Below are 22,073 nucleotides of genomic sequence, written 5' to 3'. Positions count from 1 at the left end.
ATTTGGGTCTCCAAGTACCGGTCCGCAGGCCAACTCCGGCCCACGAGCCGGTACTATGTGACCCACAGCCAGCTGGCATGTCAGGCACACGGTCCCAGACCGCGTACCTGACTTGCGGGAGAAGCTCCATGGTCTGCATCCGTGTCCCATGCAGAATGCAGAGCAGCTCCTGTCAGTTCTGAGCTCTGGCCTTTTATCTGGGGGCGATAGTGAGGTCTGCTGCAGACCTCTTGGGGGGGGAGGTGTAACGTTGTTGAGAAGTGTATTATTGTGCTTTAAGCTAGCCATACACCGTACAACCATCGCACGACTTTCATTGTGCGATGGTTGTAAGGTCATTAAAATCTCGTACGATCTGCCCGTCTTGGACAGGCAAAGCGTGCGGCATTCGTCTTCCGACCACGCCACCAACCCACCAAAAATCGTACGATTTTCGGCAGGTTTTCCAGCGTGCTTGGAAGACGAAAGTCGTACGACCGTACAGTAGAAGCGGTCGCATGCTGCCCATACACATGCCGATTATTGTGCGATCGCGGGATCACCCGCGATTATCGTACGATAATCAGCAGGTGTATGGACACTTTTAGTGTATGTGTATATTAGGCCCCATTCACACCTACAGTATATTTCAGGTGTGATCAGAGATTCCTGCGTCAGGAACTTGCGATTTCCTGCAGCAGGAATCCCTAATCTGCCGTTTACAAGCGGCAACTATCATAAGATAAGAATTATCATAAGATCATTTAGGGGTGGAGTTAAGGCCGGGCAGGGTAAGGGTTAGGTGGGGCAACTGGTGGCTGGTAACTCTTGAGGCCTGGTTAGTAGCTCAGGACTTGAAATTTTGAGCCCTGTGCTAGACCATCAGCAAAAATCTGTGTGAACAACTCCCTCTCTTCTTTCTGACTGTCTAGGCCCTAGACTCTAGGGGATGTTCCCTGTCTCCCCTTCTATTTGCTATGGGCTATATCTCCTAGCCATCTTAATAAGGATGTTCCCTGGGTGGTAGGCTTTAAACGTGGCATGGAGGAAGACAGAATAGCACTCGATGCAGATGACACTTTGATCTTTTTAGCTGATGCTTATCTTTCCCTTATTGAGGTTATGTCTCTACTCTCAGATTTTGTGAAATTCTCAGGTTTGCATGTAAACTGGGATAAATCTACGTTTCTCCCTTCAGATCCACTCTCAGGCACATTGCCTACTCAGTTGACACATCTTCAATTAGTTACCCGTTTTACATACTTGGGTGTCCAGATTAAAGGAGAACTATGAGGTGAGTGCTTTTCACTCACCTCATAGTTCTAGCTGACCTGTGACAATGAGACTGTCACAGGTCGGCTCAGTAGATCGGGGGTTGAGCGAACACATACCGGCGTTCGCTCACCTCTCGATCCTGTCACGGCTCTCAGCCGTGACAGGGGAGGGGCTGGATTCCCCGCTCCGATCCGCCAGCACTGACTGGCGGAATGGATGGGGGAGGGTACAGCTGGCTCTGCCTCTAGATAGGCAGAGCCAGCTGTCAGTCATGCAGCTGGGCGGATCCCGGCATAATTGGCGGGATCCGCTTCAGCTGCGGCGTCTCAGTATACCACGAGCAGCAGCTCGCGGTATATTGCGGTGTCTCAGTATACCGCAAGCTACAGCTCGCGGTATACTGAGCCTAGGGTGACGGGAGGATGCTAGTTTGTGTCCTCCCGTTACCCTAAGGAGAACTATGGGGAAAAGCCTTAACCCCATAGTTCTCCTTTAAGGCAAATCCTGATTATTTGGAACAATTATTTTCCTATCCTTAAGAAATTCCGGAAGCAATGCAATATATGGTGTAGACTTCCTTTGTCGGTGGTGGGAAGAGTCAATCTTACCGAAATGGTATGGATGCCTCAGCTCCTATGTATGCTCCACAACTCTCCTTGCTGGATTCCCCAATGTTTTTTCAGGTGAGTAAATACAATCTTTCGGGAGCTCATTGGGCAAAAGAAACAACCATGTTTAAAACTGGAAATTCTACGGTAGCCTAAAGAGCAAGGGGGGATTATCTGTCCCTAACCCATGTATATTCTTCCTTGCATCTCAGTTACAACATTTAGTGGGTTGGGGGGAATAAGGACCACTGCTTTTAGACTTATTGTATCATTAGGTTTTTGTTTGAAGTCAAGGATCCCCTTCTCTCCTTATAAACGTTTCTTTACTCAAAATCACTTTCTGACTATTTGACTGATGGGAAAGATTTGGGGATCAGTTAAATGTTTATTAGCCATTGCTGGTTTTATGGAATACACCCCCCTATGGGAAACCAGTTTCTTGCCTGAGGTGTCTAAGCTTGTTGGGTTTGGTGCTTGGCAGTAAGGTGGGATTTGAACTCTTTTGCAATTCATGATCATGGCACTTTACAATCCTTCCAATATTTACAGTCTACATACTCGCTGCCACGCGCTCTCTAATCACCCAGGTGTGCCATATGCTTTAGTAAAGTTTTAGATTCACTTTTTCATGTGACCTCGACAAAAGGTGTAATTTCTAATACATATGCACATTACCTGGTTTTAGCCAGAAATCCCCATTAAAATGTAGGAAAGGTTGGGAAATCAATTTAAGGCCACTGGGTGGGGTGATGACCCTCGGGAGGAGTCACTGCAATTGATTTATCTGGTTTCCTTATCTGCTTTACATAGGCTTTCCTTCATAAAATAGGCCCCAGTGAGGACTCCAGATGGCCAAAAGGTGGTTTGGAACCAGGTTCACTTGTTCATCTATTGTGGCGTTGCCCCAATAGATGAACAAGCTGAAACGCTACTGGCATGAAAGGCTGGATTTGGTTAACTCTGTTAATGCAACCTCTATTTCTAGTACTCTGCTCACCTGCATTCTGGGTGTCTCCCGACTTGGATCTTTTTATGGCTACTGCCATATCCAGAGCACTTTTTGCTGCTCGCTGGGTGCTTGTATGTCAATGGATCTCCCATGTCTCACCCTCTAGGGGTGAGTGGATGAAAGAGTTAGACAGACTCATATCTTTTGAGAAGCTTGCATCGCTTTAACATCGAGGTACCTGGATAAATATTTTATGATTTGAGGAAGGTGGCTTGAGTATAGGTCTTCTCTTTCTAAGACGATACCATTTCTATCATGCTTCTTAGAGTGGTTTCCGAGGTATGACCTGTTTACACACTTGACTATATGATCTATGTCCATGAGATAAACATCACTGATCACGGATGGTCTGACATTCCTTTATTATTACGGGCCATAATTTGAATTGTAACTAATTGCTACAAGATATGTTTAAACCAGATCTTCACAAACTGTGTAATCATATTGTGATCACGGTTACCTGTGTTTTTCTTTTGTTTTGCACTTTGTGTTTGTTTGTTTTTTGAATTTCTTAAAACTGTTTAATAAAAATGGATTTAAAAAAATATATAAAAAACACAAAAGGTTTTCTAAACCTCTGATTACTTTTAATGAAACCTGTATTGAGAGATACACTGAGCCTCATATTGATGCATAACTGACCTCCTCCTGAAAAGCTTGTTGCCTGTCTAAAATCATAGCTCCAGATCTGAATATTTGTTTTGAGCTGGTGATTTAGAAAACACTCACATCTATGCGATGCGGGAGCTTGTGTGATGCCACATGCGATCCTGTATCACATGTTGCAATGTTAGGTGCCCTGTGGTGCAATTATTCCTTAACGGATCTAGCCATCATATGTGCATTGTATCGAACCACATCGCATAGTAAGCTATTACCATGCAATGTGATTTAAAAAATTGCTTGCACTTTTCAGTGCAGTTTTGCTGTGGTAGGGAGCCCGTTCAAATTAATGGGCAGCCTACTGCAGCACACCACCCTACATCCCGCAGTACCTCAGCAATGGAAAACATTTTTAATTTTCTATAAGCCCACATTATTTTAAGAATATCTTTTAACAATGCTCCTGATTCTGTCAATGTGTTGCTAAGGGGCATATTTATAAAGCAGTGATATTTACCAAACATTCACTGCAGGGAAAACAATAATTGTAATTCAACACTCATACACCAGGAAAACACACCACCAGTGAATATTTAGTGACTGTCACTGCTTTATAAACATACCACTAAGTGTTTTTTAGATGAAGGGGTGGGGGTTAAAAATTGCATTGGTGCGATGTAATCTGGCACATTTAGATGCAGAAAATTAAAATGGCAGATATGACAAAAATCTGTACACAACTTTCCATGCCATCTGAATGTCACCTGGAAGTCAGCTCCGATTTCTTGCATTTCTTGTGATTGTTGTAATACTGTCACACAATAGACAAGAATCATTTAACGCAAGAAAACAATTTCCATCCTTTTAGCATCCGTTGATGGAGCATTCATTGAGATACAAAGTACCTGACATACTAATCACAAAACTAAAACAGCCATTTAGAAAATGTGGACAGGAATGAGATGGAGTTTTACATTTGGTGACAAATGACAATGGTTGGGAAAAAAAGACTCGCTGAGCTAACTGGACCTTTCAGCTATCGAGCTTGCTGGGATTGTTAAAACAATCAAACACAGCCATTCCCATTAGATCTTTCCCTCTTCACAATGCGATTAATTAACAGGGGAGGAGGAATGAGGGGCTCCATCAAGGGAAAGAAATCTCTTCTAATTGAATTGTTACAAGAAGCCCAGGCCAGATGATTCCTGATTAATAAGGGTTGATTAAACTCTCCTCCTGACACCTGGTGGCACTTCAATAATATTGTAAAGTTTATCTAAGTGTATCATTTTATCTGATGAAAAAGAAAAAAAAGAACTTATTTCCAGGGCTTTGAAGACCATAAAATTTTAACAAAGCACAATCTGTTTTCACTAATGCCACTTGATATTGAAAATATTTGGAGTTCATATCCAATCTATTACAAATCTCACATGGACACATGGATGTAAATTACAAAAAATGTTAATTAGGAATATTTTATCAGTGGCATCTGCTAGATACAGGTTCCCAAAAGGAGGGAGAGACAAAACTTTAGTTTCAACAAGCATAATTTGTTTTACTGGCAACATCATTAAATTTTGTGGCACTTTCAGGCCCTCTTCAGGATTAGTGCAAACACAGTTCTAATAAAGAAAAAACACATAGGACAACAAAAACGTTTACTTTGTAAAAATTACATGATCACCTTTTCATGCATCAGACATGCCCTTGCACTAAAAAGTTGATCATAGATCTAAAGGAGATTGTAGAGTCATTGTATGGGCATGGTAAGAGAAATGTGTCACGGTTACTAGATTTGAATTTGGAGAAAAGGATAGTACTTGCATGGGGAAGAGTGAGCAAGGTGTAAACTCTTGCAATTTTAGAAAGCTAGACTGTGCTGCGGTGTCCTTTCAGTCTTGACACCCGTCTTATATTTACATTTAAACTTCTATTATTAATATTGTATATGTGAAATATATAGCCCTTATGTGTTTCCATCTTGTATGCAAATCTCAGCAGTCTTTGCAAATAAAAGTAAAGGTGCCCACGGGAAATCCCACGATCGTACGATAATCGTACAGTGTATGGAAGGCGTGCGACCGATTCTCGGCGGGTTAGTGGCCTGCTTTTTCGACAACTGCCCGTTTGCAGTGATCGGAAGCCCGCCCCTCACTGCGGTCATCGGAAGCCCGCCCCTCAGCGGGGCGAGCTTTCGATGATCGCAAGTACGATCTGCCTGTCCAAGATGGGCAGATCGTACGAGTTTTTAATAAGCTTACGGCCATCGCAAGACAAAAGTCTTGCGATAGTCGTAATGTGTATGGGCTCCTTAACACCTTCCTAATTCCCACTCTTAACATCAACCAAGCCTACAGCTCGCGGTATACTGAGACTCCGCAGCGGATCCCAACCTGGACGTCGGGATCCGCCCAGCTGTGTGAGTGACAGCTGGCTCTGCCTATCTAGAGCAGAGCCAGCTGTACCCGCCCCCTTCCCCTGTCCGTTCTGCTAGTCAGCGCTGGCAGAGCAGAGCGGGGAGAGGGGAATCCAGCCCCTCCCCCTGTCACGGCAGAGAGCCGTGACAGGATCGAGAGGTGAGCGAACCCGGTATGTGTTCGCTCACCTCCCGATCTACTGAGCCGACCTGTGACAGTCTCATTGTCACAGGTCAGCTAGAACTATGAGGTGAGTGGAAATCACTCATCTCATAGTTCTCCTTTAAACCCCATGATGTATTTTTTAGAAAGCAGAGACCCTGTCACATTATATTTTTGCATTTTAACACTTTAACAACAGCTGCTCCTGAACATTTAACAAATTCTGCTGTTTTGCGGATACTCGCTTTATGGCTCCAAGCGCCAACAATCATCCCATGTTCAAAGGCTGTTAAATCGCGTTGATTACCCATATCTTCAAAAAAAAAATCACTTCTACTGTCGTGGTAAACAACCTGCTTCCCTATTTATAATGGTCTGGCCCTCTAGCAACTTCAGCGCGAAATTATAGCTAATTTGCCTACAAACGTCAGGTGGTCATAATAATCTGGCCACTCTGTGTATATTTGGTGGAAAATGTACCTAGATTATTTTGACTGCAAACAAGCGCAATGTAATCCCCATTTGTATGGTAAAACGTTAAAGACGATGCCAAATGTGTCAAGCCAGACAAAAGCCAGAAACTACATTACTCTAAATTATCATCAGGCAAGGCTTTAAAAATTTTTAGAGTTACTCTAGAATTATTGATCTTATCTGGCATGTGCAGTAATACCATATATGGGTTGCGCAATCACCATTTTTATATGCCTGTGCATCTGACACACTGGTTTGCATGTGTGTACAAAGGGACAGGGGGTTTTAAAATTTTAGGGGGTTTAGAACTGAGAGCTTTTAGGTTTATACGACACAGGAGAGATCCCCTTCTCGTACATGAGAGCTACCCAAATCTACAAAAAAAGCTGCAAGAAAAAGGTACACAAACTCTTGGCTGCTACAGCAGTTGTGATTTTGTTTACATGCCGATACTGCTGCCACTGTAATAGTTTAGTGTTGGCGGACCCTTTTGATGAAGCCTTAAAGTGACATTTTACCTATAGGTGGAGCTTCATGGACTAATCAGCCTCCAGCTTCTTAAATGTCGTAGATACTCAAACAGCAAGAGCTGCCTGCCATAATTCCTGACATTGTTCTTGTTGGGAGTTTTGGGTGTTGTAGCCCACCTCCTGTTTTATTCTCCATAAAAGAACTAAAAATTCACCAAGGAGAATCTCATCAACAGAGTCCCGATAATTATAAATAATAGGTAGGTGGCCTCACAACTAACAGACCAAAGTATGTACATTAAAGCAGTGAACTCTATGGCCTTGTTCACACCAAATGCAGACCAGATCTGCATGAGTTTCTGCACACGCAGTGCAGTGGGTTGTGCCGCGTTTTGGGTAATTTTTGGTTAAAAAAAATATATTTTTCAGTTTAGAATGGGCTTTCAGTGTGTTTGCATGCGTTTTTGATGCGTTTGCATGCGTTCCAGAGCAGGTAAAATAGGGCTTGCTGCAGTTTTTTTTACATGCTCTGGAACTGAACGCTGCGGTGTGAACTAGAGCTCAAAATACCATTGGAATACATTGGACGCAGTTTTGATCCGGTCTGTAACTGCTCTGCTCCCGGGTTTGATGTGAACAAGGCCTAACTGTATGATATTCAGTTTGCTGAGGCAATAGATAGAATAGTTCCCCTTTTCACCACAAAATACTGTTTTCACCTTTATTAATCCCTTTTCACATCTCAGTGTAGCTCTCTTCCAGCCAGTTTACAAGCACGCATCCCAGCTGCACATATTGCTCTGGACCAGATTCCTGATAGTAACAAAGGTGAAGCATGACTGCACAATGGGTGCTGGCAAGGATTGTTGTAGTCTCCACCGGCTGCATACAGTATATTACAGAGTTACAATGTAGGAGTGCAATTGGGAGAGTTTTTACCCCATAACGGAAGGGTCTGAACAAGGACCTTCATCACTAGCTATTACGTTAATAAAAGTTGCATATGTAATAAGATTGAACACAACTTTAGAAATTCAATTAACATATTAACCCCTTCATGACTGAGGCCTTTTTTAACTTTACTTTGACTGCTATCACATGGGGGGGCTTGCAAGCCCCCCCATGTAATAGCAGATGGTGGTGACAGGTCCTCTTTAAGGTGATGCTGTCATGAAGGGGTTAAAATGTTGAAAACATATGCTTTCTTCTCTCTTTAGTGTTTTATCATTTCTTTTTCAACAATGAGTATGGGAGGGAGAGAAAGGCATCACCCGATAGCCAGGGAAGGAGAACTTCACATTTTCTTTTGAATCTCTGCTATGTCATCAAAAGAAAACTTAAGAGCTAGAGACAGCTAGACTGGTACATAATAATTAGAGGTGCACCGAATTGAAATTGTGAAACCGAAAAGAAAAAATTATGGCAGGCTGAAACCGATAATTTTTTGTATAACCATTTATTTATTTTAAAAATATTGTATTTCTAAACTTTTTACTATTTCTTTAATATTTATTTATTTTTAATAAATATTAATTTTTTTGTTAACTCTACTATCAGGATCTCTGGGAAAATATCAGTGGTCTAAACAGACCCCTGATATTTCCCTTTTGAAATAGAAAAATAGATTGAGGGCACAGAGTCCTCAATCTCTCTTTCTGCACCCCCTGTTATAAATGAACAGGAATCCTCTATACTGAGTGTTCCTGTTCATTATAACTTGTGGAGATAGTATATTTACCATATCCACAATCATGAATGAACAGGAAGTGATGTAAAGCACTTCCCATTTATTTATAATTGCGGACATAGTAAACATAATCTGTCCTCAATTAATTACAGTCAGTGACCACTGACTGCTTGTACAAGCTCTCTATCCTGACTCGCTGTCACAGGATGCAGAACAGGTGGTGCAGGGAGGAGAGCTTGGTCTTTTTTGACAGCTGACTCCTCCCCCACACCACCGCTCTTCATCCTGATTTGTCACAGGAGGCTGAGCGGGGCAGTGCGGGAGGAGAGCTTGGCCTCCTGTGACAAAGCTGACAGCTGTCTCCGCCCGCACACCGCTCTCCATCCTGATTTGAGCGGGGTGGTGCTAAAGGAGAGCCTGGCCTCCTGTGACACACCGGCTGCTCACAGCGCTCTCCTTTGACAGTTTATCTCCTCCCTGCTGGATGCTGCCCTATGTCAGAAGGGACACAGAGCAGCACCCAGTGGGGAGGAGCGAAACCAGGCATGCACCGCAATTTCCGCCACAACATGGTACTTTCGGCATTTTGCCAAAAGTGGAATTTTCAGCCGGTATTTTTCAGTGGCCAAAATTTCCGCTGCATCCCTAATAATAAAGAACAACCTATTAAAAGAACAAGGAAACTGCTACGAGTAAGCAACTTTTACATTCCACACTGATAAATCGCAAGCTTAAATCAGAGATCATAAGCAACCAGAGCTTGATTATTGTGTAGTCAATTTTATATTAATATTTGAAGCATTGCTTAATACCACCCTTTTATTTGTCAATGCTTAAAGGATAACTATGGGGTTAAGGCTTTTCCCCATAGTTCTCCTTAGGGTAACGGGAGGACACAAACTAGCGTCCTCCCGTCACCCTAAGCTCAGTATACTGCAAGCTACAGCTCGCGGTACACTGAGACGCCGCAGCTGAAGCGACAATTATGTCTGGATCCGCCCAGCTGCGTGAGTGACAGCTGGCTCTGCCTATCTAGAGGCAGAGCCAGCTGTACCCAGCAGAGAGCCGTGACAGGATCGAGAAGTGAGCGAACGCCGGCATGTGTTCGCTCACTTCTCAATCTACTGAGCCGACCTGTGACAGTCTCATTGTCACAGGTCGGCTAGAACTATGAGGTGAGTGAAAAGCACTCACCTCATAGTTCTCCTTTAAACAAACCATCCCCATGTCAACTATTCAGCCTATTAGCAACTCAGAGGTGAAAAATCAGAAAATAAAAATAGTCCTCCAATCTGTCCCCTGAGACAGAGTCCTTACAAAAATGTGTCAGATTGTAAATTACAGCCTACCTGACTAAGACACCAATGCCCTCCTTGTGATGCTCACTTGTCACTGCTTGCTGCAGAGCAGGCAGTGCATGTCAGTGGCTAGGAGGGTGGTTAGAGATGGAAAAGAAGACTGATGACTTTCACAAAAAGTAAAAGTTTGCCATTTTGGCTTTCATACCACACATTTTGGTAAAAGGAAGCATTAACTTGAATTAGAGGCTGGAACAGATTATGAAGATACCGCTATGTTTACATGCTTGGGAAGAAGGCCAGTATTCAAGCAGAGAAAGAGATTAATTCATGTTGCCCTCCTTTAAGTAATGACACCAAAATGCATTTATATGCCTTCTGCTGAATCTTCCAGAGAGAAACAGAATATGTAAGCTTATTTAGGCTGATCTTGATGGTAGATCAAGTCAATACAAAACATATCTGTTACCCTCATGTGCTACAAAATGTAGAAGTCAGTTGTATCACTATTCTGGACTGGGCAATGAATGCAATTTGATGTCTAATGGCAAGACATTTGAGAGACATTGGTAGGATACTCCAAGTTGGAAACGCTTTCACCAACTATGAACCATTACTGGTCTCGTTACCAACCTGAAGGCAGAATCCAATTCCTAAATAAGACCTTTTTTTATACAAATGTAAGGACTGTTGACAGATACCGTGTTACACAGTATGTGTGGTACATGGACACATTAATTTCTAATAGAGAAGCGCTAAAATAGTGCTTTATGCATACCATATTACACTTAGGGTCATTTATATCATATACGCTTTTATGCTTTCTTTTTTATATGTTGTGACTTGGGTAACTTTGCTGAAAAGATACATATTTCCTATGCTCCTCTGCTTCATATAGTGGCCATAATGTGGTATCTACAGTTGCAAGAAAAAGTATGTGAACCCCTTGGCATTAACTGTGTACTCTGCAGTAAATTGCCATAACATGTGACCTGATCCTCATCTATGTCACAACAGACGAACAATGGGGGGTATTTATCAAAACTGGAGCAGCCAAAATCTAAAGCAGTTGCCCATGGCAACCAATTAGCTTCAGTTTGTTCAGTTAAGATTTGAAAATGAAAGAGAGAAGCTGATTGGTTGCCATGCACAGCTGCTCCAGATTTTGTCTGTTCCAGTTTTGATAAATCCCCCTCAAAGTGCTTTAGCTGATAACACACAAATAATTCTACTTTCTTGTGTCTTTATTGAACACACCCATTAAACATTCACATACTTGGAGGAAAAAGTATGTGAATATATAGACTTATTACTTCAACAAAAGCTAATTTGAATCAGTAGCTTGAACACCTGGAGCCCAATTAATGAAATGATGTGAACCATGCCTTGCACAAATGAGCACTCTGAAGACATATGATTAAAGGTGCCCATACACCTTACGATTATCGGACTAAACTTTTCGTCCGATGATCGAACCGTCGTACGATTTTCGTACGACGGCCCCATCCTGCCCCGATTATCGCAAGGTTCAATCAGCGGTAGTTAGAAAAAAACACCTGGACGACTTGCGGTAATTGACCGCAATTATTTTCGTTTGCGCATGCGCAGTGTTAATCGTACGACATTTGACGGACGGAAACGCCACCAACCATGCGAACATCGTACGATCAACCAAAGTTTTCAAACATGCTTGACCGTCAAAAGTCGTACGATTGTACAGTACTATCGGTCGGGCACTCTATTCACACGTTACGATTGTCGTACGAAAAGTCGATCGCATACGATTATCGTACGATAATCGTAAGCTGTATGGGCACCTTAAGAGTAGTTGATCTGCATCTGGAAAGGGATACAAAGCAATCTCAAAGTTTATTGATAGATGCGTCCAAGGACAAACATCTATTCCAAACCACATACCGTTTACAGATGTGGCCGCTGTCACCCGATCGCTAACTTGAATGGGTGACAGCGGCTGCTTCCAAACTGCATATTTGGTATTCCTGCAACATACACACATAGTTGAATGAACCCTAAAAGGGATGGTTGCCTGCAGATTGAAACTAAGATAATTTTTAATACCAAAAAAAGCTTTTTTAGCATTTTGTTTTAATGAAGCAAATATAGGGCTCCATGCTTAGTTGAAGTTTAGTAAAAGTTGTAAACTACAGATCCAAAATTACATATTACCATACGAATTTAACAGTGTAATCAGCCAGTTGTTTCAGAAAATGAAACAAATGCTGAACTATCACATGCAGAATCCTTTTGACCTATACCTTTAATAAATAGGATAGCATTACAGTTATGATTTATATTGTGCAGAGGTCATAATACATTATAAAGACATTTTAATGACACGGAAAGAGAGAGTCAGTGACCTAATAATCTACTTTTTATAGCCAGATGTAGAAAATCACAAAACATCTTGCATAAAGGTAACATGAGCTCTGACTGATGAGATGTGACTTAACTGGAAAGGCTCAGCCAAATAAAACATTGAAATGGGTACTTGCCATATTCTCTTGCTAAAACTATTTATTCTCGCTTTCTATTGAAATAACCTGTACAAGTCTCTCAAAATGAGAGTCGGTTCCTAAGGAATTGACTGGGATCCAAAGAAACAGAGGGAAACTCTCTAAGGTCTGTTTACCAAAAGTGGAATTCCAAATAAGCTTGGATTCTTGCAAAGTTAGTCTCCTGACTGCGTATATCTCTAGGATACAAGGAACTAGGATCACTGGCGTAAAGATATTACCAGCTGAAGGCTTCAGATTGATTTGGTTTTGAAAAGTCAGTGTTGCTACATGGCAACAAGGAACTCCTGTCTCCAGCTTTGTGCCCATATGGACTATATACAACAGAGGTCTGTGAAGCAATATAAACTACTGCATTGTTAGAACATCTACAGTCTCGGAAGATAATTCTTCCTCCACCCTTCTACATGTTTAAAACAGAGACTGAATATGTAGAGCTACCATCATCTCCTGAGTTGGAACATACACTATATTGCCAAAAGTATTGGGACACATGCCTTTACACGCACATGAACTTTAATGGCATCCCAGTCTTAGTCTGTAGGGTTCAATATTGAGTTGGCCCACCCTTTGCAGCTATAACAGCTTTAACTCTTCTGGGAAGGCGTCCACAAGGAGTAGGAGTGTGTCTATGGGAATGTTTGACCATTCTTCCAGAAACGCATTTGTAAGGTCAGGTAATGATGTTGGATGAGAAGGCCTGGCTCGCAGTCTCCGCTCTAATTCATCCCCAAAGGTGTTCTACCGGGTTGAGGTGAGGACTTTGTGCAGGCCAGTCAAGTTCCTCCACCCCAAACTCGCTCACCCATGTCTTTATGGACCTTGCTTTGTGCACTGGTGCGCAGTCATGTTGGAACAGGAAGGGGCCATCCCCAAACTGATCCCACAAAGTTGGGAGCATGACATTGTCCAAAATGTCTTGATATGCTGATGCCTTAAAGTGACATTAAACCCTCAGATTTTTTAACATACACCAATACTGTAATGTGTGCCTTACTGTAATGTGTGCCTTACTGTAAGCAGACTGCCTTGTCTCAGGAATGGATACACGGTGTCTGTGTATAGGTTTGTATAGGATTGTAACCTGAGCCAGCACTACAGGAAGAGGCCCTGAGCTGAAAAGGGAAATTCTCCCCAAGCATGAGAAGACATGAGGATATAAAAGGAAGAGCAGCAAAGAGAAGGGAAACAACCATGGATTACAGTAAGGCACACATTACAGTATTGGTTTATGTTAAAAAATCGGAGGGTTTAATGTCACTTTAAGAGTTCCCTTCACTGGAACTAAGGGGACAAGACCAACCCCTGAGAAACAACCCCACATAATCCCCCCATCCACCAAACTTTACATTTGGCACAATGCAGTCAGGCAAGTACCGTTCTCCCGGCAACCACCAAACCCAGACACGTCCATCTGATTGCCAGACAGAGAAGCGTGATTCGTCACTCTAGAGTTCAGTGCCGGCATGCTTTACACCATTGCACCCGACGCTTTGCGTTGCACTTGGTGATGCAAGACTTGGATGGAGCTCCTCGGCCATGGAAACCCATTCCATGAAGCTCTCTACGCACTGTTATTGTGCCAATCTGAAGGCCACACGAAGTTTGGAGGTCTGTAGCTATTGACTCTGCAGACAGTTGGAGACTTCTGTGCACTGTGCGCTTCAGCATGTGCTGACCCCGCTCTGTCATTTTATGTGGCCTACCACTTTGTGGCTGAGTTGCTGCTGTTCCCAGTTGCTTCCACTTTGTTATAATATCACTAACAGGTGACCGTGGAATATTTAGTAGCAAGGAAATTTCACAGATGGACTTTTTGCACAGGTGGCAACCTATCACGGTACCAAGCTTGAATTCACTGAGCTCCTGAGAGCGACCCATTCTTTCACAAATGTTTGTAGAAGCAGTCTGCATGCCTAGGTGCTTGATAGTATACATCTGTGGCCATGGAGGTGATTGGAACACCTGAATCCAATGATTTTGAGGGGTGTCCCAATACTTTTGCCAATACAGTGTATATACGAAAGGGCCCATATGGAACACTGTGGTGGTAATTTCTCCAGATTGTGGCCAATTTCTATAGGGCACAAGTCAGAATTCAAGAGCTTCTAAAAGTATATAGAGCAAAGTTGTTCAGTAACATTATGTACACTATGACCCTTTTGCCATTCATTCATATTAACAACAATCTTTCTACAAGACTATTTCCAAAAATGTAACATTGTAGGCATGTTATTTACCTGTAAAAGACTCCCTTGTGTAGACATCCAAAGCTCGGAGGTGGTTTCTGGGCACCGCCACCTTGGATAACTTGTGACACTAAATTATTCCTCTTCACATTGAGCTACTACATAAAATGTTATGTAGGAAGGTGAGGACGGAGGAGCTGAACCAGCACAGACAGTAATCAGGCATTCCCACAAGAGGAGAGGGCTACAACAAGGAGAGAGGGAGCTATGCTAGGAAAATGTACACTTTCTAGAGCTCAGAAGCACATTGCAAGTCAATAAAATTTGCTTATCAAAAGGAAAAACACTGCAAATAAGCATTTGAAATGCTTGTTTTTTCCCTGTGCTTTTATGTGCAATTTCTCGTGAGAGGTTAGCTACAAAGCTGGTCGCTTTCATTGTTGTGAAAGTATGACTGAGATTTTTTTTGTCACAACACTGAGGCATATAGAGCTTTCTTTTTGTGGCATTTAATAACCATTTTTGTTAATTTAGTTGAGATGGGGTGAAAGGGGTTAAAAATTATCACCAACTGTATTATTCTTTGCTGCTGCCGCTTATTTTCAATAGGAACGAATTCATTAGTTAATTTCCTCTCCCCTGCCTTTGTTGTAAGAGGAAGGGGAGGCAATGTAAGCATTGCGAAGTGATCGCTGTGATAACTAATCACAGTGATCACAAGACACAGAGCTAGTCTGATTGACACTGTACCTGAAGTGGATACCCTCTGCTCTCTAATGACAGTGGGAACAGCGGCTTCTGCGCGCGCACACACATACACACAGGCAGGAACAGGAGGATGTACAGGTACCGCTTACCTGAACAATGGGACAGTGGACCAGTCATATATGTATAGTGACTGGTCCGCAGATGGTTAAGAAAGGTATGACGCCGACACTTTAATTCATGCTTGTTTTACATAAGAAATTACAAGTCTACTTTATTTATTTTTTTTAACAGGTATGCAAGTCTACTTTATTTTTGATGTGTAACAATTTCAGGCGAGGAATTGAAATGACTTCATAATATCAGTAATTGTTTGAATTTGTTATGCTAAAACACTGAGAATGTGCTAACAGGAGTCACCTACCTTTATTACTGTTAATAGCACACATGAGGAGAAGGTTAATATGTTTGAACTCAGAGTCAAACGCTCATGTGACCTTGATACACAGAAAAGCACTTGAAAGCTGGACCAGTTTTCGAAGCCAAGAACGAACACATGAAGAGATTATTGTTGTTACACTGCAGAGAGCTGAAAATATGCATAGGCACCAGGACTCATTGCTTTAATTATACAACATGCCTTTGCAAATGCCTAAGAATAAAAGTCAGTGTCAAGCCAAGGCCAGACGGTGAATATACATAGACACATGAGATAAACTGAATTGCCATGATGGCATTTGTATGATGACACCATCCTCTAGCGTTTCATAAATCCCTGCCTTGCCTTCTGGGTTACATTCTCCAGAATCGGTACTGGAACCTTTTTATGCATGTAAGGATTAAATTGAATTGTTTAATATTGTAGCCTCTAAATGGGCTTTATAATCAAAGCTTGTTATTAAACAAGTCAGTTTAAATAAACACATTGAAGCCCTATTACACACCGATCAGCTATAACAAATTAACCATCCTCCTAATATTGAGTAGGTCCCCCTTTTGCTGCCAAAACCACCTGACCCCTTTGAGGAATGGACTCCACCAGACCTCTGAAGGTATGCTGAATCAGCTGGTGCCCTGAGCACTGGTCTTGACTTCCTGTTATAGAATTACTCCTTTCTCAAGCACAGTGCTATGCAGTCACCCTTGTGTGCTAGTAAGCTGTGTGCATCTCCACAAACACACAGCAAATCAAGCTACTTCCCTCCCCCCTGGCCCCTCCCCCCAAGCTAGTAGATGAACAGTTGTAGCAGTCTGCTTTGTCCCTTGTGATGTTGTACTGGACAGGGCGTTCAGGTGAAGCTGAGCTGAACTGAGAGACTTGGAAGCAGTTCTTTAAAAACATGATGACTAACTGTTTGGGCAAAAATATAAAGAAATGCTTTGCTGGGCAGTGTATATTTGTTTGATCTGGATTCATTAACCGAAAAAATGGTTGTGAGTTTAATACTACTTTAAGTCCTGTAAGTCCTCAAACCATTCTTGAACCATTTTTGCAGTGAGGCAGGGTGCATTTCCCTGCTGAAAGAGGCCACTGCCATCAGGAAATTCTGTGTCCATGATGGGGTTTACTTGGTTTCGCAACAATGTTTAGTCAAAGTAACATTCACACGAATGGCAGGAAGCAAGGTCTACTATGACATTACATGTCTTCAGCATCTTGGGATGCTATGACAAATCAGGTTTTTGAGACTTCACGCTGGGGTCAAGCAATTAGCCCTACCAGCAGTGACCCAGATGGCCAGAAAGCCCAGCCTTCATAATAAAAAGAACATTTAGAACATGTGGGAAGAGACGGGCAATTTCTAAATACTGCCAGGATATGTCAAAACCAACACCCTCATCCCAGGCTGCTGAAGATAAAGATATGTGCAGGTAACACTTGATGTAAAATACTTAGGTCCTTTCAATGCTTTTTCCTTACTCTTTCTGTTCCCCTGAGAGGTGTACCGGTATCTTCAAAAGGCTGCCAGTGCACATTTCCTGACTGATGACTGATTAAAGACATCTACAGATGTCCTCAAGCAGTGCTCCATGTAGTCATAGCAGAAACCATACCTGGAACACCTTTAAATGTAAAGGATAAATATTAGAGGTGCACCGAAATGAAAATTTCAAAACCAAAACGAAACTGAAATGAAAAAAAATGTCAGGCCGAAAATAACATGTTTTTTAATTTTAACTTGTCAAATTTTTTGAAAAATATTTTATTTTATGGACCCGCACTGCAGCGAACCACAACACTTGTGTCATGCATTGTGGGCCACTGCGGGGAAAAAAAGTGCAGGTCTGCTTTTTCTTGTTCTCATTGCTGTGTGTTAGAAGCCCATTCTTGATTAACTGGCTGCGTTAATATAACACACTTGAACATGCGAAATACTGCACATGTGTATGCAGTAACATACTGCAATGAAATGACACAGTGTGAAGAGAGCCTTAACAGTATGATCTGAACTGCTCGCCATGTAAAGTGTGGACTATTGGCGCATTGAGGTCCCTGCCCTGTAATAGAGCCAGTTATAGCTTCTTTTTTTTATGTATGGTTTTATTTTATTCTGGAGCATTTGTATTGTTGTTTTAGCAAATTTAAAAACAATGCTTTTTCTCTGTTTATGGTACTTTGCATACTTCTCCATTGTAGCATCTACATTTAGATGTAGACTAGAGCCACTGTACCATTTTGTCACAATACGATGTGGCCTTTTAATTTCTGGCCATATCCGTTTACACCAACCCCACCCGGCTTCTCCGGTGGCTCACAGAGGCAATGTCATTTCATTTCTCACAACTGGCCTGGCCAACTCCCAAGACCTCTAATATGTCTGTTAAATTCTGCAGTAGGCCCAGTTCATAACTCACTTGTCTCCTTTCCAGTCTGAGCAATGGTTAGGGACATTTTTTTTTATTGCGGTCAGGACTGGTTGTAGCTCCTCCCAGGCTAAAGTTCAAAATATGGGTGTTTCTGGAGGGGAGGTACAGAAAGCATTGATGCCCCCTGCCCCCTCTACATTCTGCAGCCCTTTCAGTGTCTCCTTTGCTCCCTTACATGTACATAAAACACCAACTTTACTGAGCCCAGATCTGCTATTTCAGAGGGAATAAACTCATCGATGTGATGGTTTCTGTTTTCTTATGAATTACAGCGGCTGCAGAATTCAAGTCTCTGGCCACGTGCATCGCTTGCATTGTATGGGAGTTACTTAATCTTGGCATGCCGGGTCTTTGCACTGAGCTGCTCAGTGTGGGTCAATGTACAAAAACCCCCCGCTGATTGGCAACTAGCCCCTTTTGTGCCTGGAGAGACTTACACAGTCTTCTCTGTCATATAAAGCCTGCAGATGGGCAATGTCTTTTTTAATGCCTTTACTTCCACTTTAATGATGCAGAACCACCATTCGGATTGAAATTGGCACTAAAAAATGACAGCTAGTAATTAAATTACTGTAACAATCTAATGGCCTACTGTTGCTTAGTCACTGTCCAATCACTGGCTAGGGGCAGGGAAGTGACCTAGATTTATTGTATAAGTGCAAAAGATAAACGCCAGGTCATCAGCCCTGCTATAGTGTCTGGCACAGCTGTGTAAATCTCAGTATTTCAACTGTGTATTTAGCGGTTTGCCTGGAGCTGAGCTTTTGAAAAATAAAAGGATATTACTATCCTCAAAGTTCCCTTTAAAAATGAGTTTTTATGTTATGGCAAGTTATTTGCATAAATAAGTACCCCTTATAAAATAAAAACTGCTTCCTCATCAAACCCAAGTGCCCTAAATAGAAGCTAAAGTGTAGTTTCAATGAGCAATCATTTTATATGTTATTTTACAGGTTTACCTGCTTTTGTGCCAAATTTCTGTAATTATATATCATGCTGATTTGTAGGTGCTTCTAGTAGACTGTCACACAATGCAAACAGTATCCTTGCTGAATGAGTGCGGTAAGAAAATTTCAAGGCAAGCCACTTAGACGGTGTATTGCTTACAGTAAAACCCTATTGATAAAGCTACGATTGTACTGATGTGCTGTACCATAAGCAAATATGTCAACATACATTTTTAATTTAAAAATACATTACTACATTTATGGTCAGATTTTGCACAAACAATCCCACTAACAAATATCTAAAAAAAAACAAAAAAACCCCAAAACTATAGATTTCATTTAATTTTCTATTTTTTTCTATTCAGCAAAGTTAAGCCATGTTCTGGCTTGTGGAGAATGTTGCGGCATTAAAAGGTGCTGCCTTTGCATCCATGCATCTGTGAAATGTTCTCCATTTATCTACCACCAACTAAAGACCATAAGAAATGAATAATTTAGGCAGACCAGAAGAAAAAAAATATATATACTGGTTCCGTTACCTTATCTCTCAAATGATGTTCTGCTGCTTCAATATTCAAAGGATCGTCAAAATTTAACAGATCCTGCAGGAACAAAGACAGATGTCACAAAAAAGATTTCACAAGAAGAGTGTACAGTACTGGACCATGAACACAATGAATCTAATTTAAGCAAAAGAAGCAGCCAGCACCTCTCTCCAAGGTTAGATTTTACACTAAAGTATTTTCTTAACCTAAAAGAAGTTCTTAACCTAAAAGAAGAAGGTTGTCAAGAGTCACCCATTACATTTCACTTTCAGTCATACAATAACAAGGTGTGAGAGAATGAACTGTTCTTCTGCATATTTTACCAATACATGCTAGCATATTGTATAACAAAGGCACAAAAAATACGTAACTTGCACTGCATTTAGTTTAAGCTTGTCACTTTAGAATGCCAAGCATCTGAATGCAAAAGATCCTTAAACCGCAATAAAATATAACAAACCATCTAATCAATTTTCTGTAAATAGTTAAAGCTGCTGGAAAACTATGATATATGTAAAGGAGAAACCTAACAATGCAGGTTTGCATGGCCACCCACAGGAGCACCAAAGGACACTTTGTGGCACCTAAAAATGCAGATGTGCATTAGAACCTTGCGGAGCTCCAGGAGCACTCTTCTTCTGTGGTTAAGTTCGTGTCAGATAAATTCAGTGTTTTGTTTACTGGCATTGCACACAATAGTTACTGTTATGTCCAATCAAAAGCCACAGCAGTAATTATTACATATGGGTGTGGTGGTTAATAAACGGTATATATATATATATATATATTGGAGAGTAGTCCAATTATATATTGCTAATGTTTTGGGAAAGGGTGTGTGTGAAATTAGATCCAGCCACATCGTTGCTGGCTCATAATTTTTAGAAGTTGCCTCAGATTTCAAAATAATTTATTAATAATAAATCAGAAATTAAAATATTATGCAAATGTCTGTTTTAGAAGGCATGCAATTTTCCTTCTCAACTCCACAAGGGCAGCAGGATCAGTTCCCTTGATACTTTTAGTGGCGGATATAAGTAAAATTGTCCAGTTTTTTTTTCTTTTCTTTATTTCACTATTTTCCCATTACTGCTTAATCTCTCCTACCATAAGGAATAATTCAAAAACTCATGTTAAAACCTCTTTTCTCCATAAGCATCTCATTCTCCCATGTCCTTTGGTCTCATTTGTGAAATTATTATATTGGCCTTAGGTAAACTTATATGTCGGTGCTAAGAAATATTTATTTAAAACTTTGTGAGATTAAAGTAAAACATGTTTTACCCCTTCCCAATCCTGCTGTAGGGACTTACCTAAAAAAAAAATGATGTTTCCAGCAGTCCCTTGAGCACTGGTGCCAGTCTCTGATCCAGCACTGACCGTTGTGTCCCACGGAGTCTGTCCAGCGTGCACGCTCACGGCTGTGTGCATTGACTTCTATTGAGTCTCTCCTCTGCTCCCCACTGATGATCTCCACACTGCATGCGCCTGCCCAGATCTTCCTGCACAGTGGTTCAGGGAAACTGAATGCTGCAGATGGGAGCGAGCTGCGGTGACAGGCAAGTATTTACTCTTTGGTAACTTTTTTATTAAAATGTGTTTGCATATATCTACTGCTTGCTAGCAGTGGGTATATGGTAAAAAAAAAAGACTTTAATTCTACAGATTCAAGCCTTTCAGTATAACTTTGATTTGCAATCCCTTTTATCTGTTAGAGCTTATACGGTATTAGTTTCACCTTTTAAGTTGCATTAGTGAAATAAATGAACTTTGCACGATATTCTAATTATTCGAGTTTCACCTGTATGGAGCAAATTTTGCCCGGTTCCTGAGGGTAGCTATACAAGTTTAGCAAACCCAAATTTTCGGTAACAAATATCTTTAAATTAATTATAGTTGACTTATTTACAATATAATTAACAATTTTTTTTAAATATAAAAGATGAGATTGCGCAGAATAAAATGATTCCAAGCTTTCAAATTGTGTGTGCCGGTAAAATGGCAAACTACAGTACCCAAAATTGTCCATAGGTGACATTTTAAAAGCCTTTACAGGCCATCAGTTTAGAGTTAACAGTGAATAATGGCCCTGGAGTTTTTGCTCCAACTCTGGTGTGGATGACAATACTCAACATTTGTGGTGCACATATTCTTGCATGTAGGTGCACCCGACAAATGTTTGCATTCGTATGTGCATGTACGTGGCGGCGGAAGAATTACAACAAATTTTTAATTGAACTATACATGCGGCTCCGGAGCCGCAGGTTGCTGACCCCTGACTTAGACGGAGCCTACCTTCAGGC

At 41.4% G+C, this 22,073-nt stretch overlaps 1 protein-coding gene across 2 annotated transcripts in view; it reads right to left on the bottom strand.

The window, feature by feature from the left end:
• Positions 1–22,073, bottom strand: part of UBE2F (ubiquitin conjugating enzyme E2 F (putative)) — a 192,011-nt gene that overhangs the window by 11,188 nt on the left and 158,750 nt on the right. For both annotated transcript variants that reach the window (XM_018559937.1, XM_018559935.1), the window contains exon 9: positions 19,768–19,830. In XM_018559937.1, the coding sequence (XP_018415439.1) occupies positions 19,768–19,830 (63 nt within the window). The remainder of the gene's footprint in view (positions 1–19,767; positions 19,831–22,073) is intronic.

The sequence above is a fragment of the Nanorana parkeri genome, unplaced genomic scaffold (genome assembly GCF_000935625.1).
Source record: "Nanorana parkeri isolate BGI_ZX_2015 unplaced genomic scaffold, ASM93562v1 scaffold423, whole genome shotgun sequence".
Classification (NCBI taxonomy): domain Eukaryota; kingdom Metazoa; phylum Chordata; class Amphibia; order Anura; family Dicroglossidae; genus Nanorana; species Nanorana parkeri.
The sequence above is the reverse complement of the archived record's forward strand: the minus strand, read 5'-3'. Positions and strand labels throughout refer to the sequence as shown.